The sequence below is a fragment of the Micropterus salmoides genome, unplaced genomic scaffold (genome assembly GCF_014851395.1).
Source record: "Micropterus salmoides isolate LMB-PRFRI ecotype aquatic unplaced genomic scaffold, ASM1485139v1 Ms_hic_scaffold_6, whole genome shotgun sequence".
Classification (NCBI taxonomy): Eukaryota; Metazoa; Chordata; class Actinopteri; order Centrarchiformes; family Centrarchidae; genus Micropterus; species Micropterus salmoides.
The window spans coordinates 17,784,223-17,802,059 of record NW_024044348.1 but is presented as its reverse complement, the minus strand read 5'-3'; the positions used below and the strand labels follow the sequence as shown (position 1 = coordinate 17,802,059).

The window sequence follows — 17,837 nt, the reverse complement described above, 5'->3', positions numbered from 1 at the left end:
TCTCTGTGTATGTATTAGTATAGGATTAGCAGTGAGGAGGCGACAGCACAGGTTGTAAACTGCCCTCCTTAACTCACACAGATACAATCCATGTCAGCACTCCTCATTCTTAGAAACCCACAGAGCTTCATAAGCCGCTGCTGGATATATGAATGGAATCCCCTTGTAAAAGCAACACTGGGATTACAGTGACAGGGCCCGGGCGCCTCCTCTGTGTTTGTGTTCCGGCTGTTGGTAAATATGCACATGAGTGGGCTTTGTACACAGGTCACAACAGAGGACAGGGATTGAAAGGCACTATTATATTTTAGGACTCTCTGTAGCTGAGGGTCTGTACCTGTATTTGTACTTACAAGATGGTAAAGATTTTTTGTCCACATGGGGTGGTGGTGGCGCAATGGATAAGTTGCCTACCTTTGGTGTGAGAGACCCAGGTTCAACTCCCTACTGTGACCCATGCACCAATGTGTCCCTGCGCAAGACGCTTAACCCCCAGTTGCTCGGCGTGCGATCTCTGTCATATATAGCAATTGTAAGGCAGTTTGGATAAATGTGCTGTACATTATTTATTTCTCAATATATGTATATTTTCAGAAGTATGGTGTCCAGAAAACAAAAACTTGCATTGTTGGTCTGTCATCCCATCACTTTGGTTGTGACTGAAATATTTCAGCAACTAGAGACATCCATGATCCCCAGTTGATGAATACCAATGACTTTGATGATCCTCGGACTTTTCCTTTTTCAGTGCGTCACAATTAAAATGTCACCAAAATGAACAAATGATGATGATTTAGGTTTTGGAAATATGAGTTCTGCATTTGGGTAGAAGCCACTCTGATGTCAGTCATGCCATAATGGCAAGTGTTAGAGTGGACACATTTGTTGTCATTTCACTGCTAACTTGGCAGAGTGTGGTTTTATTGACTTTACCTGCTGAGGTGATCTGCACTCGTTAAGTTGCCGTGTTGCTGTTGCTTGTTGTGAAAACAGAGGGAAAAAATCGCCCTTGAAGCAAATCAAATAAAAATGCCTAATGTCAATAGATCAGAATTTTGCCTTGTATATGTGTTACATTCAGTGATGTGTTAAAATGATGTGCATATTGATTCGCCTATAATTGCGCTCTAAAAAGTAGTTTCATGAAATGAAAAGATAAACTATCTTTCACCAGATCAAGACCTGTAAATGTGTGCTCCATGCCCAGAGAGACTGACAGGTTGTCAGTAGGTTTATCTTTTTTTCCTGAAGATTGTCTTGTGTCATCAACTCCAACACCGTCTAATGCTTTTGTACAAGCTTTTGAACTGACCGATGGACTTGTCATCATGATATACCTCAAAAGTACAAAAATAGTCGTCTTCTCTTTCAAAGGATTCATGCTATTCTGCCAAGCGCCATCACTTCAGCTGTAGCTGGTTACACTGAGTCAGTCGTAGAAGAGCTTTTAGCTCTTTAAGGCGTGAGGTTGGATATTGTCAGAGTTAAAGTGAGTGGAAATTTCCCCTGGCAATTCACCTGAAGTTACCTTGGAAATCCCCTCCCCCTGCAGCCATGCATGCTAGCAGCAAAGCAGCTTCATTGTAGCTTAATAATAGAACACGAATGGATGCTCCATACCTAGTCTCCATCTGCAGGCTACCCGCTGACATTCAGCCCAATTATTCACACTTGCTTGAAATCCACTACAGCCAACAGGAGAAGATGTCCTTTAAAAAGTAATCAAGTAAGCAAGAGGGAAGTTATGTCACTCAGGCATCTTTATGTTTTCCCTCAGATATGGAGCAGTGCCTTCTAGCAGTGCGTGCAGTGCTGATTGCTCTTCAAAGAAAACGTGATCATTGGGAATCATGTGGTATTTAATTTAACTTGTTGAGCCCACAAGCCATACAACATCAGAAACATTCGAGAGTTTAAGACATACCAGAAGTCTCAGATATATTTGCACTCTCAATTAAAGCTGTCATTACTGTGAAACTGAAACTGTGAATGGTGTAAACGCTGCATTCGGTTACTCACCACACAGAATAAAGCTTAAAATGAAATGCAACAGGTGCATTCAGGTGACATACATTTGCCTGAACTTAAATCTGCATTCACTTTTTCAAAAAAATCTTAACGGAAACTAGATCTGCAACTATTAATTCTCTACAAGCTTCTTGAATGTAAATATTTTCTGATTTCTTTACTCCTCTGTGGCAGTAAACTGAATATCCTTGGGTTGTGGACCAAACAAGACATTTGAAGACGTCATCTTGAGTTTTGGGAAACACTGATAGAAATTATTCACCATTTTCTGACATTATATAGACCAAAGAACTAATTGATGAATCGAGAAAATGACAGATTAATCGACAATGAAAGTAATTATTAGTTGCAGCCCCAGTGGAGACATATCACCTTATTAATTATTTATGGCAAACATAGTTGCAAACCTACCTATGAACACATCCAGCAGATACAGAGCAACAGTAGCATCCTTCTGAAGTCAGTTTCTGACCATGTGGCCTTTTAACTCAGTTTTGGTCTCTACCAGCTCCTCAGAGATATATCTGGCTCTTTAGCTGCTAATTACTCCACTCTGTCCACCGGCTAGTTGGTAACTGTGTCTGTCTGCCGTTTGGAACTTGTACATAGGGCTGGCTGTTGCAGTAAAGTAATTTATTGTGGCTGAGCGGCCCCATGTGTGGTAATATCACCATTTTTGTTTTGTTTTTGTAAATTACTTCATTTATGATTTTGTAAATTGCTTTATTTATGATAAATGAAGTACTCTGGTGCAACAATGCCTTGTAAGTTAATCTGTGGATCTCACCTCACTGCCCAGCGTTGCCACTAACTGCAGCTTTATGGTCTGAGCAAGCTGGGCACTAGTCAAAGTTTAACAACGTTGCCAAGCAAATTAATTCCTGCAGTTTGACCATTTCTTTATCACATGTAGTGATGTTGTTACCTTCAGGGCATGTCTATCAAATACATTTACAAACAACAGCAACACACACACACACCGATGCAGGACAGAATAGGCAACATAACAACTAACAATTGAGTTGTAGTAAAAGTTCCACAAAAAGCTACATGAAAAAAACAGTTACAGCCAGGCATCCATCCTACTACGCTTGTTATTTTGTTGGCTACAGATGAGGCTTAACGTTCACACAGTTTCTCTTGACTGTCCCTCAATATTACAACATTAGTTGAACATCGTCGAGCGTGCTAGCCACATTAGCTGCGGAATATACTAACACCAAGTTAGCTAACCCACAAAATAACATAAATCAAAGCAAAACAAGTTTGTTGTCAAGTTGGCTCACGGACAGCCCATGATGATCCATCCTTGCGCTTAAACTGTAAATCATGTACAGTATTATTCTGCCTGCATCATTTTTAATTTCGTCTTTGTTTCTTTTTCCTTTGCTGTTCCAGGGTGACCCCGCAAGATGGAGATACATCCCCCCCAGGTGACCCCGGTTGTTCAGATGGGCTTACAGGTGCTACAGGTGGCGCTGGTGCTATGGCAATGCCTGCCACCTCCACCCTCTCGTTGCCCATGAGCCAAGGTAAACCTTCTCTACGTCGCATCAAAGGCCGCATTCACCGCAGCAAGAGCCTGGACAGCATCGATCTACTCGACTCCAGTGTAAGGCTCACTCACAATTTGATCACACCAACTTAACATACACACACAAGAGAGGAACTGAGGGCAAGATACTTAAGCAACAGTTATTTTCATTATAGATTAATGTGCTGACTATCTTATTGATCATTTTAGTGCTGGGCAACGATTAAAATTTTTAATCGCGATTAATGGCATGATTTTCTTGCGATTAATCTTGCAAAATTGAATAATGAATTCTAAATTAGTGTATTGCATGCTTTTGATTTAAATGTACTGCTATATACACAAAAGTGCAATAAAATGTGGTTTGCAAACACTTTAAACAAATAAGGTGCTTTTTACCAGCAGTATTCCCTTTACACAATAGCAATAAAATATTTCTTGTTAATATCAACTTAAACATTATTGTAATCAAATCAAATATTAAAACAAAGCTACTTGCCACTGCCAGGGAATTACCTTTTATCTAGCTTGTTAAAACAAGTTACCATCAGAGTCCAGTTTTCTTGGGATTTTTTCTGAGCTAGTATTAGCAGAAACATTTTTCTTTTATCAGGAGCAGCAGAAACAGTCTATGTTCAGTAGCAAGTTTCCCTGTTACAGTGAGGTGAGGGGGTCGAGCACAAGGTGTACTGGGTGCGTTCCCGTGAAACTGTTGCGGTTGTGCTCGCCTCACGCACACGCCCGCCTGCTGCCGAAGTTGAATTGTCTTGAACTTTTTGTACACGATGCGCAGCATCATTGGAAGAGAGACTGATCCTCACTGTTTGTGAGTTTCCAGATTCTAAATAGTTATCAGGACATCAACAGGAGGGAATTCACATGGCAGAGCATCCCCGCAAAACTAAATGCAGGCCTATCAGGTAAAATTAGCCTATGTATAATTTTATTTTAAGTTAAAAAGGTTATGGCTGTGTAGTGCACAGAAGCCGTTGCCGTGGTTACTTTCCATAGAGCGCTTGCCGTTCACTCGCGGAGCACTGTCTCCCTTTCTGTTCACCTGAGAGAACCTGCCGAAGCCTCTCTCCACTGCTTGTTTGGGAGGGTTATTTGCAGGCTGATCAACATCCCACCTCTCCTGTGACCCATGGTTTGACAGTAGGCCTATGTGTATTCAGAGCCAGTGAGCAACAGACTTTCAAAATAATAATAAAACAAAAAAATGCATTAACGTGCGATTAAAAAATTGCCGGCGTTAATTAATGCGTTAACGTGATAATAACAAGTTAACGTGCCCAGCCTATTAAATACCTATTAAATGTCCAAACATAATGAAGATAAACATTTCCCACACTCCAAGGTGATTTCTTTAAACGTCTTGTTTTAGTCAATCAACAGTCCAAAACTATGAGAGGTTCAGTTCACTATCATGTATGACAAAGAAAAGCATCACATCCTCAAAATCTGAGAAGCTGGAACCAGCAAATATTTGGCATTTGTGCTTAATAAATTACTATGATTTAATTATCAAAAACTTTTCTAATTTATGTGCCTTCTCAAGATAGAAACATAGAGATGATTTTTGGACCCACGCGTTTAAAATAATAACAATGAGGAATTTAACCACTGCTGTGTACAGCACTGAGGTAGTTGATGATATTTTAGCAATAATATTTTATAGTCCTGCATTAAATCTAAGCTGTGATTACATTTACTAAATTACAATTACTGTGATTTCAAGGGAGTATAATGTCAGAGATGTCCAAACACATTATTTTTTGCTAATGTTTCATTCAGATTTAACATTTACACAAGCTACAGCACTAACTAATACCCACGCTAGCACACACATACACATGCACGCTCGCACGCACACACACACACATGCAATATTTCTTTGATTTTCAGATAAGGACAGTTTAACACGTTCCGTATGCCTCTCTCTATGACTGGTTTATTCTCATGAAAAGTATTAATCTGATAAATGATTGGGTAAGCTGCTTGGACCTAAAAACCCTTACTAACTGTGGGATTGTCCATTGAGCTGAGAACTGCGTTTGGCCCACTCTCTCCACCGGTCAACTCATGTGTGCTTGTGTGCGTACCTGCGTGTTTGAGTGTGTGTGTGTGTGTGTGTGTGTGTGAGTGTGTGTGTGTGGTGTGTGTGTGTGTGTGTATGTGTGTGTTTATGAGTGTTGTGGCTTTTGGGAACGCAACCAACGGTTTATGATGTAAAAGCATGCCAACTTGCTACTAATGCATGCTTGGTAAGGCTGTTTTTTTGTGGCATGGGACCACAGTGAACACACAGATACAGCTAAATCTCTCTCCTGCACAGCGCTCCTGAATATCTGCCCCCTACGACTTTCTTTATGTCTTGACCCTCTGTAGATGTCTCCTTTAATAAATGTTCACAGTGTGATGTTTCCTCATCTGCCTCCATCCTTCCTCTCCATATTGACAATCTGCACTGTGTGTGTGTGTGTGCATGCTCATAGGGTGTATAGCTGCCTGTTGAGTCTGTGTAAGGGGTGATGATTCTTCCCCTCTACAGCAGCCGGCCTGTCGTGAATGGCTCACACAAGTGAATTCATTGCTGATGTGAAGGAGGGTTGAAGGTGGGCAGAAGAAGTCACAGGGTGGGGGTGACACTCGGGGACGTGCTCAGAGATGACACAGCACAGCTTCGCCAACCTCAATGATGCAACACACACACACACACATAAACACACACACACACACACACACATACACACACACATACACACACACACACATACACAAAAATACTTGTTTCTTTGACCGAGTTTGTCAGTTTGATTGACTGCTGGCATGCAGTTTCCTGTCAGATTCTAATTTTGAGACAGAGGCGAAAATATCTCAGATTTTTTAAAGCAACCTTCAGTGCTCTGCTGCATAATACTTGGCAGTGATCCGTCTGGCCTAAATCAGAGTTGTTGTTTTCTTTTCCCACCTTTGCAGACATGACTTAAGTAAGAGCAGAGGTTGGCTGTGCTGGAGCTGTAGCAGCATATGGTGAATGAAATTTAGATGTGACTTTGCTGTTCTGTCATAAACAAAAACGAGATGCAGTCGCGGTGCACTTTGGACTGAGTGGGAGAAGCGTTGTCCAACTATAGTAGCCCTGTTACTGGGGTAAAAAATAGGGGTGAACGATTTGATCTTTTTTTATTGCCACTATTGTGATATTAGTTGTTTTTATTTATTAGGCCAGTAGTTGTGGTCTATACGCCATAGTATTAAAGACCCTCAAAATATATATTCTCATTCACTTTTTTCTGTAAATGATGAGGTGTGTTTTTCCAACGGTTATAATTATAGCCGGAGAAATAAACAGCTAAACTTTCACCTCCTACAACTACTCATGACACTGTTGAGTATGTAACACACTGTCTTTTTATTTGCATTTTCAACATAAATCGAATCAACTGTTTAGCCATTAGTTAAAAACAATTACGTGATTTTTCTCATTTGACTTGTACAAGCTCTCTGTATTTGTGGTCTCCTCTGGAGGAAGCCTTACTTTTTTTAATCTGTCAGCAAACGAATCCCACACAGATGTGAATACTGTAGAAAGCATTTTGGGAATCAGTGTAGACATGCTTGAGTCGGAGAAATAGTCAGAGTCATAGTAATGCTTCACAGTTTCATCTTTAAAAATCTTCAAACATAGCCTCAAGAGAACCTGTGAATCTCTTCTGAAGTAAACCCTCATTCTTACAATCTTTTAATTCTCTCTCTCTCTCTCTCTCTCTCTCTCTCTCTCTCTCTCTCTCTCTCTCTACATCATAATATAACAACAGTACTGCTGTCGGTGAATCTCAAAGCATGTACAACATGTTTTATCTAGTCCTGGGCAACGATTAAAATTTTTAATCATGATTAATTGCATGATTTTCTGCAGTTAATCGTGATTAATTGCATTGTTATGCGCAATATTGAATGATGAATTCTAAAGTAGTGTATTACACACTTTTAATTTAAATGTACTGCTATATACACAAAGGTGCAATAACATGTGGTTTGCAAACACTTTAAACATATATGGTGCTTTTTACCAGCAGTATTCCCTTGTAGCAATAAAATATTTCTTGTTAATATCAACTTAAACATTAATGTAATCAAATCAAATATAATACTAAAGCTATTTGCCACTGCCAGGGCATTACTTTTTATCTAGCTTGTTAAAACAAGTTACCATCCAGTCCAGAGCCACGATCACAACATCATAACAGGCACCTTCTGAGCAGCAGGTTAACATATATTAATCTGTTTTCTTGTTTGTTTGTTTCTGAACAGGTGTCAGCAGAAACATGTTTCTTTTATCAGGGAGCAGCATAAACAGTATATGTTCAGTAGCAAGTGTCCCTGTTAGAGTGAAGGTAAAGTGGTTGTCTCACGCACACGCCCGTCCGCTGCCGAAGCTGAATTGTCTTTTTTTAGCCTACACGACACGCTGCACAAATCATTGGAATAGAGACTGATCCTTGCTGTTTTTGAGTTTCCAGAATCAATTACTGTTTTACTAAATAGGTCATCAACAGGAGGGAATTTGCATGGCAGAGCCGCAAAACTAGATGAAGGCCTATCAGGTAAAGTTACGTATCCTATAATTTTTATTTAAGTTAAATAGGCTACAGCTGTTTAGCGCACAGAAGCCGTTACCATGGTTACTATCCATAGAGCGCCTGCCCTTTACTCACAGAGCGCTGTCTCCTGTTCACCTGGAGGACCAAAGAGCAACCCTGCGGGGCCAAGCGATTTTAAGAACGTTCCTAAGACCGACATCTTCCCCAATACTAAACAGCATGCAGTGTGTAGCTATCCACTTCGCTGTGGCATTTAAGTGTTCACTTGTCTTGCTTTTGTTTATCTACTTCTCCCACATCAGCTGCTTGCTTGGGTGGGTGATTTGCAGGCTGATCAACATCCCACCCCTCCTGACCCATGGTTTGACTGTATGTGTATTCAGTGCCAGCGAGCAACAGACTTTCAAAATAATAATAAGTAAAACTGCGTTAACGTGAGATAAAATAATTGTCGGCGTTAATTAATTAATGCGTTAACGTGCCCAGCCCTAGTTTTATCCTATACAATTTTCAGCTGAGGTTAAAGTTTGCACTCTCAGACATTTATTCTAAATTACGCCTCCTCTTTTCCATCAAGAATATTGAAGATACAGACTAAAAAAAACCCTCAGTAGCCATTTCATCTTACTGAGCTCTCACTCCCATGCAACAGAATCGGATGCTCGGAGCATGTTACACAAATACATTAGCTTCTGTTCTCTTGCTCTGCTGTGGACTATCACAAGATGTCCACGAGTGTAAGTCTGAAGCATGAATAATAGATGGAAGAAATGATCTACTTCATAATGCAGTGCTTTCTTTCTTTCACTTGCAGCTATTTTTGTGTGATTAAAAAAACAACAAGGCGAGTGCGTGAATCTGAGTAGCCTGTGGTTAAACTGGGTGAACTCACCTGGGATTTTAGCTATTATTTATTCAATACAGACCGATGGCTCCTCTATTTGTCTTCTAATGCAAAGTAGCTGCCACTGTGTTGTGGAGCAAAGGATTGATTCCTTACAACAATATCAATAGGTAGATGTATGTGTGTGTGTGAGAGAGTATGCATGTGTGTTACTGTGAAGTGGGAAGTGTGACCTGATAGAGTCCTTGAGCTGAAAGTACACACTGTTTTAGTGAGATCTATGTGGCACAGCTCTGTGTCTGATCTGGTTTTATTCCCAGTAGGTATATTGCTGCACTGTGGCCTTAATTTGCCACGGAGTCTGTCCAAATAAGACGATGCAAATACAGAAAAAGGTGAGTGAGTGTTAGGGTTAGTTAATGAGAAAAGGCCTTATTTTTTGTTTGACCACCATGAATTTTCTGAATTTATCCTATGGGGTTTGAAAGGATGTCATAATCCTGGGTACATAGGATTTATCACCTTATGGAAGACCCAGGACCATTAAAAGTAAATACTACAGCCTAAATGTTTACATTTTGTTTAAGATCTGTTTTTGAAGTTCTTCATTAATTATTCATTTAACTCTCATTACATGCTAAATGTCAGTCAAAAATCATTTTTACATTGTAAATATCAACATCCCTTTTCTCTTCCCGTAAAACGTAAAAATAGCTTCCGTCACTCATCTTGAACTCAATGGCAGATACATACAGTTAGTCAATCAAAAGACCTTTAGCAAGCAGAGCAATGTAATGGGAGGTGTGTGTTTGGATTTCAGCTGGCAAAAACTTTGTTTATATTTCCAAAGGATGTGGTCGAAGTCTAATTTATTCATTTCAATTTCGTCCCCCTGCCAATCTAACAAGGCTGAGGGAGGTGTGTGTGGAGGCCAAAAGCCCTCCCGCTACAGCTTTGTATTGCCCTATATTCACCAATTCACGCCCACTTTTGAGATATCCAATGCAATGGTATCACAATGTTACACAACTTCATTGTAGTTGTAAAATGTTATGTATGGGTTGTTTATAATATAAAACAACAAAAATACTTGTAGCTTGTCAGGAAATGTAAACATAGGTCTTTTAAAGCATTTTAGCAAGCAGCTAATGCTGTTGTTTTCCTGGTGAGCCCAGTTTCTTTTTTTAACTCTTCAGGCATTACTGCATTCAGAAACTAAAGTACTGAATCTGAATCAATGCCAGAACTTACAGGCCCAGCTCAGTCAGGTCATTTAAGCGTTTGGCATACTTCCCATATTAGTGCTGTACAGTGTACATTGAAGTTACCTGTCATTTTCAAAGCAGTTTGAGAGTGAATTTTAGCATCTTTATCTGAATGTATTCCTCTTTTCTTCTGTTTTTTTTTTTGCAATTATTCTATATATTTTATACGTACTTGTTGACACCTTGCATGTCACAACCATAGTGTGTCAGCACCATAATTAATGTAATGCAAGATTTGTATCATATTTTCTCTTATAAATTCTTAATTTAAGTAGATTATAGAGGTCACAAGCAACTAATGATAAACAAGATGGCTCCTGTGATGAGCACATGTGTTTTGAGGGGAAATATGGTATTTTGTCAACTCCGAAATGCATTTCAGGCCATAATGGCTAGTGAGAAGCTATTAGTGGAAGAATGAAAGAGACGGAACAGGGAGTATCAAAAAAGAAGGTGAAAAAAATTGAAGAAACGTCAACTTGATGGCAACAGATGTCTCTCTAAAATCCCAATTTATGCCTCTGTGTCAGTAGTACCTTCACACACATACAGCTCACCCATGCCATAGGCACTGATGCACCCCCATACCTATGGAGGACTGATCCTGACAAATTCAGAAATAAATAAATAATAAATGAATAAGCATCCGATTAAATGCACAAATTATAAAGTAGATAAATAAATAAATGTAGGCAGTAATTCGATTATACAAGGAGACATAAATGTATATATCTCTTTTAATTAGATTCTTTATTTAGTCACCTTTGTAATAATTAACTTATTATTTATTGTCCGTTATAATCTTCAACTTTATTTATTAATTACTTCTTTTTAAAATTTATTTATTTATGTGTATTTTAATATTTTTGTATTTTTATTTTTCCTTTGCTTTTCTACCCTATTTATTTCCACAATGGTTATATATTTCTGCCTCCTCTTTTTACATTTCTCTATGCATTTCTGCCTCATTATGCAAATGATTGATCATTCAAAATAATTTTTTTGATATTTCTGTGTTTCTGATGGTGTTGACAAAAATCTAGTTCTGATCCTGCAAACATGTAATTTATGACAAAAAGTAAAAACTGGGAGGTTGTTCCAAAACATGGTTATATAGCCAAAACCTCATTTAACAAAGATGTATACATAGTTTTTTTAAATAATCAATTTTTTTTTTTTTTTAATCAAAACCTGTTTTGTCCCTGATCTCAACAATCACAAACTTGAATATACCATGTAGCATGTTTAAGGACTGTATTAACATCATGCTGTAACCACAACTGCAGAATGTTGATAATCTACACATGTCATCTCACACGTGCAGGCATAGTGATACACTGATGTGAGTATGCACAATAGAAAGACCTTGTATAAACATAAGTCTGTAGTGTGTACGATACAACACGTTACATGTTATTCCCAACACATCTGTGTGTGTGTGTGTGTGTGTGTGCATGTACACCTGGAGATCTAGGAAAAAATTTTACCAAAATTTTATGTGTTTTCAATTTTATGTGTTTATGTTTTTTGTTTTCTCAGCTGGATGTCCTGCTAGTTTTTGGATTCAGAATAAAAAGCCTAATCTATACTATTAAACTGTTATTGTAAGCACTGAGGTTTCTACTGGTATGTCCACTGAAAGTGAATTAGTGATGATGCTCTGTATTCATTTGAATGAAATTACGCACAGAAACTTTATGTTTGATTAAACAAAGGAGAAAAATAGGGGTAGTCAGGACCAAAAGTAGGGCTCAACCTAGGACATTGTGGAACTTTTTTTTTCCTTTTAATTGACCAGCAGGTGTCTTTTTAATTGTTTCTGTTCATGAAACCTTCAAAATACCAAATGTGGTCTTCTGTGACAGTCTGTTTCAGAAAAACAACTTGATGTTATTTCAAAGCTGAGCAGCATGTGCTGCACCTGCAGTATTTACACACCTAGCTAAAAAACTTTTTTGAGTGTGGTGTTATCATCCAGCAGACATTGCCTGTGGGCACTGAACATAGAGAGGTCAGATCCGGATGGCAAATACTCAAACACCGACTGACAGAGAGTGGAAAAGAGAGATTACAAAACAGAGTGATGAATGTGAGGGAGGAGTGGAGGTTATGACATGGATGGGCCATATGAGAGATGAGAGAATGGTTTGACGGCAGGGTGCAGGATGTTCCGATTAGATGAATATATTTTCCCTGGATAGACAGGAGGCTCCGTAGACACCTTATAACTCATTCTCTTCATCTCTTGTTCTCAAGGCACAACAGGACAAAATTGCAATTCACTTACAAATCGTTTATCTTACCTGAGTTGAAACAGGCCACTGAAAATTGTCTGCAACCTTTGTGGTTACGTACATGTAGTGGTTATTTCTGAGCAATATATTAAATCCACAGTAGTATTTAGCTTTCTGATTATCATATACATCATCAGTATGGGAAATTAACATCAGACGTCAGCCAAAAGCTGCTGACTTTGTAAATTTGTCCACCAGCTACTTTGGAGAATAACACGGCTTTCATATATGCAGTATATAGAAAATCTTGTAATGTAACTCATAGCATGGATGTTGAAGATGTTTGCCTATTCGATGCCATTTAAGCCATGTTATCTTATTAGATAGTGAGTATATTCTTGTGTCTGTGTGTGTGTGTGTGTGAGGTTGAACTTTTAAAGCAGTCGACTGCAGGATGTTTTTACTGTTCTGTGCTGACACACACACACACACGTTAAGTCAGCAGGCAACATCTGACTGAGACCACAACTCTGCTTTGTCTTTACCTGCCTCTAGGGGAAGCACTGATACATGTATTAATGACAGTGATACAGAAGACAGTCATGTTGTTCTGATATATATGTATGTTTTCAGTAGTGGTTTAATAATCATGTCACTTCCAGGGCTGAAAAAAGAGCTGTTAGTGGGAATGATGTGTGTCACGGTGTGAGTGTGTGTGTGATAGGATTAGGGGGTTGCTTATATGGATGTAGAATATAATATAATGGAGCCATTTTTTGTTTTCTCAGCGTGATAAATCATAAGAATATGCTACATGTACAGAAATACTGTTACTATACTGGGAGGGGCATGCATTCCCTATGTATGTGAAGCAGTATTAAAATGAAATAGAAACATACAAACAAATAAATAGAGAAATTCCGCTGCTACCACCTTTTTTATGACAAAAAATTGGGAGATTAATTACTGTGTATAATTGAGTTTCTTGTTACTTTCAGTTACGGTTTTGCTGCAAAACAAAATGTCATGTCAGATTTTACCCACTACTGCTACAACTGCGGATGCTGCTACCACTATTTCTACTACTACTATCAGTTGAAAGTGACCAAGTAACTTGGACAAGTTACTCAAGTATCGTGCAGTTTATGAAGGTCTTTACTTGAGTGTTTCCATTTCATAGTACTTTATATTTCTTCTCTGCTACTTACTACTATCTGACAGCTATAGTTACTTTGTTTATTAAGATTTTACAGTCAAAACATGCTGTATAATCAGTTCATAAGATACGATGCATTGTTACAGACAAAACTACCCAACAGTACATGCAGTAAAGCAGTTGAAAGTAGCTTCACTGCTATAATATTAATGCATCAGTAAAAACTATGTAGTAATATAATATATTTATGTAAAACAGCAGCCATTCTGCTGTAGAGTGATACTTAATGTACAATGTTAATAGTTTTGCATTGTGATATATTTTTACTTGAATAAAATATATTAATATTTATTCCACCACTTAATACTACTATTACTACTATTAATACTAATATTACTATTACTATAATAAATGATGATGATGATAATAGCAAAAGTAATGAATTAAAAAAGCCTAGCATAAAAGTATAGGAATAGCAAGGTAAAAACTAGGGTTTACATTCATCTGTGTAATTTTCATTTGTCATTTTATGTTTCTGTGTACTTTTTCCAGCTTGTGATCAACTTTGCTGACTTCGGGTTCATACCTGCTATCTGGGACCACCAATGAAACCTCTCGATAATTGCATCCATCATTAACCAGCAGCAAATTTATAGGCTATAGTTTTCAGCTTCCATATTGCTTTGATTCTGATCGTAGTGATTCATTAGCAGTTTAAAGAGACGGGTCCCTTTGCATAATGACATGCTCCCTGCTCCTCATGTTACCCCATCCCGCGGCACCATGATTCTGTAATGTCAGGCAGGAAGGGCAGGCAGGATCAATGTTGGTTCTATAGATAGATAAAGCAATGATCTATGAGATCCACAGCAGCAGTAAGTGAGAAGGCAGGGTTGTATGGAACAGTTCACATGATTAAATTAAATTAATCAATCACTCTTGGTTTATAGGGGGTGTGTACATGCCGTGTGTGTGAGAGTGTGTGAGAGAGAGAGAAAGAGAGAGAGATTTTAGCTGAAGGGAGTTCTGGCCACATACATTGCAGGAAGTGTGTCTTCATATTAGTATGTCCGGCTTCTGTCCTCTGTGTGATATTGATTGGTCGCATTAGGGAGTCTGCAGGTCAGCAATTCTCAAACGGGGACAGAAGAAGAGCAGGATGGACGAGGGCAACGTGGACGCATGGAGGAATTGCTTTAGGTCTAGGATGAGAAAAGGAGTGACGGGAACAACAAGGGGAAATGGAAGGAAAGAATTAAAATTAAAAGAACAGAAAGATGGGAAGATTGAAGAAGAGTAGCAGTATTGGTGTTGTTTTGCTCACATGGCCACAAGCTCAGTTCCACCCCATCCCTGCCCGATAGTATTGATTTAATGTACTACAACTGGTTAAAGATGACCTGTTCTCGCCTTCATTCTTTCTTTTTACAGTGGTTCTTTACAGTATATTAATAAAAAATGTTTCTCACCGCCACGTAGGTAACTATCAATACTGAATAAATAACATAAACTCAGCCTGCGATGTTTACTTAAGGGAGCAGTGGAATTAATTTTATTGATCGAATCAGACCAGCCTTGCAGTGGCACATAATGGAGCCCTGTGCTGCTTTCCCATGAGATACTAATGCTATGCTTCTGTTCAGCTCACTATTCAAGATGCTAGTGCCAGTTAAGCTATGTCATAGTAACGAGTAATTCTCATATTAGTAGTGATTTTCAACCTTAGGGACAGACGGTTTGTCCTCAGTGACCTTGAGAAGTTCTGGTGTTTTTTGATGTAATTTTGCTTTCACATCCATCCCTGTTTTGGTCCCTGTTCCATTTCCAGCACAGGTCTCAGTGCTGAAATGTTTTGCTCTGAATAATTGATGACACTTAAAAGCAATTACACATTGTAGTCTACATTTCGGCTAAAGGGCACCGTAATCCTTTGTTGGCTGCAGTTTGTGCACCGTGACGGAAAACCTGTTGTGTCAGTTGCGAACACACAGTCGTTGGCTCACTCATAAGATGTGTTGGATTATGAAAAGAGAAGATCAGGTTAATTTATGACTTGAGCATTCATCTTGTACCACGTGACAGGCAGCAGCAGCCTCTCTAATGAGATGGGATGGATTCCAGCAGCTCAGATTTTAGGCCCTCTCCTCTGTTTCCATGGCAACACAATTACTTTGCCCTGGTGATGGAAGTCGGGCCAATAATGCACATTAGTTCAAGTAATGTGAATGGGTGTGTTTTTTTAAGTTAGAGGGGCACAGAGGGAAAACAGGTTGTAATGTGTGGTTATGTCAGAGGGTTTTTATTTTTTATTTTAGTGAATCTGTCGGTAAAACTTATTTTCATTGTGGCTCAGAGAGCTTCTTCCAATGATTCTTATATTTAATATTTACCATCAGTTTTTTAGCCACTATATAATTGCCACGTTAGTATTAAGCTACTGTATATCGTTACCTTCAGGTCATGTCTAAGTAAATTAATACAGCAGCAACACACACACACGCACACACCGGTGAGGATCACAGAACCGAACGATGCTAACGCTAGCTGAGCTGCAGTATAATGTTTCACAAAACAGGAAAAAACTGTTAACACCATCCAACTTACTACTTTCCTTGTTTAGCTAGCTTCAAATAAGGCTATACGTTCACACAGTTAAAAAAAAAAAATTATTACATTAGTCCAACATTGCCACAGCCTGTGGGAGCCACATTAGCTGTGCAACATAACAGCAAGTTCAGCAGATAACCTACAAAATAAACAGTAACACAACATAAAACATGTTGAAACTTCCAGCTTTCAAGTTTTAAGTAGGGTCATGGACAGCTGGTATCGATCTATCATTGAGAACGTTACTAGGCTTGCGTTAACAAAGCAGACCAAGTTAAATGCACGCAGACGCTGCCATCAAAAATAAACTTTATTGGGGACCAATGCAGCGATTTGTGCTGGTTCTTTCACATGGTGTCAGTTTGTCTGGGGCCAAGTAAATGTTCGTTTAGTTAGACCAAGCAGTCTCCTTCAGGTATGTGAAGCCAACAGTATAGTGGCAACATTTCTTTCAAAGGTATTTGTCTTCAGTAGCTCAGGAAGCAGCATTCCAACTTGAGTGTTCATCTAAGATTTGTTTTATTAATGAATTAATAATGATGAATTAAAGTGCTGTTTGATGGCCTTAGGTATCCTTGCGGAAAAAAGGATATAAAAACACGCTCTTTTGCCACTGATAACTTTGACTTATATTGCCTCTCACACATGAACTGGTTGCATGTCACACAACTTAACAGAGATCCTAAATCTCTGAATCAAAGAAAGAGGTAAAAAACAAACAAAACATAACAAACAAGGGGGGAAAATGTAATATGAGCAAAACATGTATGAGTGAAAAAAACTATTAAAAAAACCCTGTGCACATGTATAAACATTTTGTAGTACTTTACCGAGTTGACAGCATGTTGAAAAGATCTTATGTGTCATTTTGGGTAGATTATAAATCTCAAAATATGACCAATTTTAAACAGATTATTTCTTCCTACTCATCTGATGACATATCAGACTCATGAGTGACATATCAGACTACAGTGTCACCTGTGTGTACGTTGCCCTCTTTCAACAATGTCAGTCTTCTCCATGCTGAACAGAAAGATGTCTCTCTCACCGTTCCCTCCATGCAGGCACCTCCAGGGGCTCTCATTTCACTTTTGACTTTTATTTTCCCTCTCAACTAAATTGACCACCAGAAATGTGAAACTTTGTAAAGTGAGACGCCCCCGGGGAAGTCATGATGCCAACCTGCAACCTGGTGTCTGTCTGCAGAGAGGAGAGCAAGTTAAAAAACTGAGGGGAAAAAAATTAGGAAATGGGTTAATCAGAGCCGACGGGTGCATGGAGATATGTGTGTGTGTGTGTGTGTGTGTGTGTGTGTGTGTGTGTGTGTGTCTTTCGGTCTGTCTGTCACTGCATGTGTGTGTCTGTGTCTGTCTTTGTGTGTGTGTGCCTCAGGAGGACTGCTTACTCGGGGACAGGGGGCTCTCAGGATGGATTTGTCAGAAGCCAGGGGCTGTGCTGTGCACCATTAGGATCAAGGTTGCTATTTCAGGATGCTACCTGCTGAGGAATGTACTCCACTCACAGTTTTGATGGCCCCTCCGCCCAAGTCCATTAAACAAGGC

The 17,837-nt window shown here is 39.0% G+C and overlaps 1 protein-coding gene across 1 annotated transcript in view; it reads left to right on the top strand.

Moving 5' to 3' along the window:
* Positions 1 to 17,837, top strand: part of tjp1a (tight junction protein 1a) — a 106,174-nt gene that overhangs the window by 12,274 nt on the left and 76,063 nt on the right. The window contains 1 exon segment of the mRNA XM_038700548.1: positions 3,427 to 3,640. Within this exon segment, the coding sequence (XP_038556476.1) occupies positions 3,427 to 3,640 (214 nt within the window).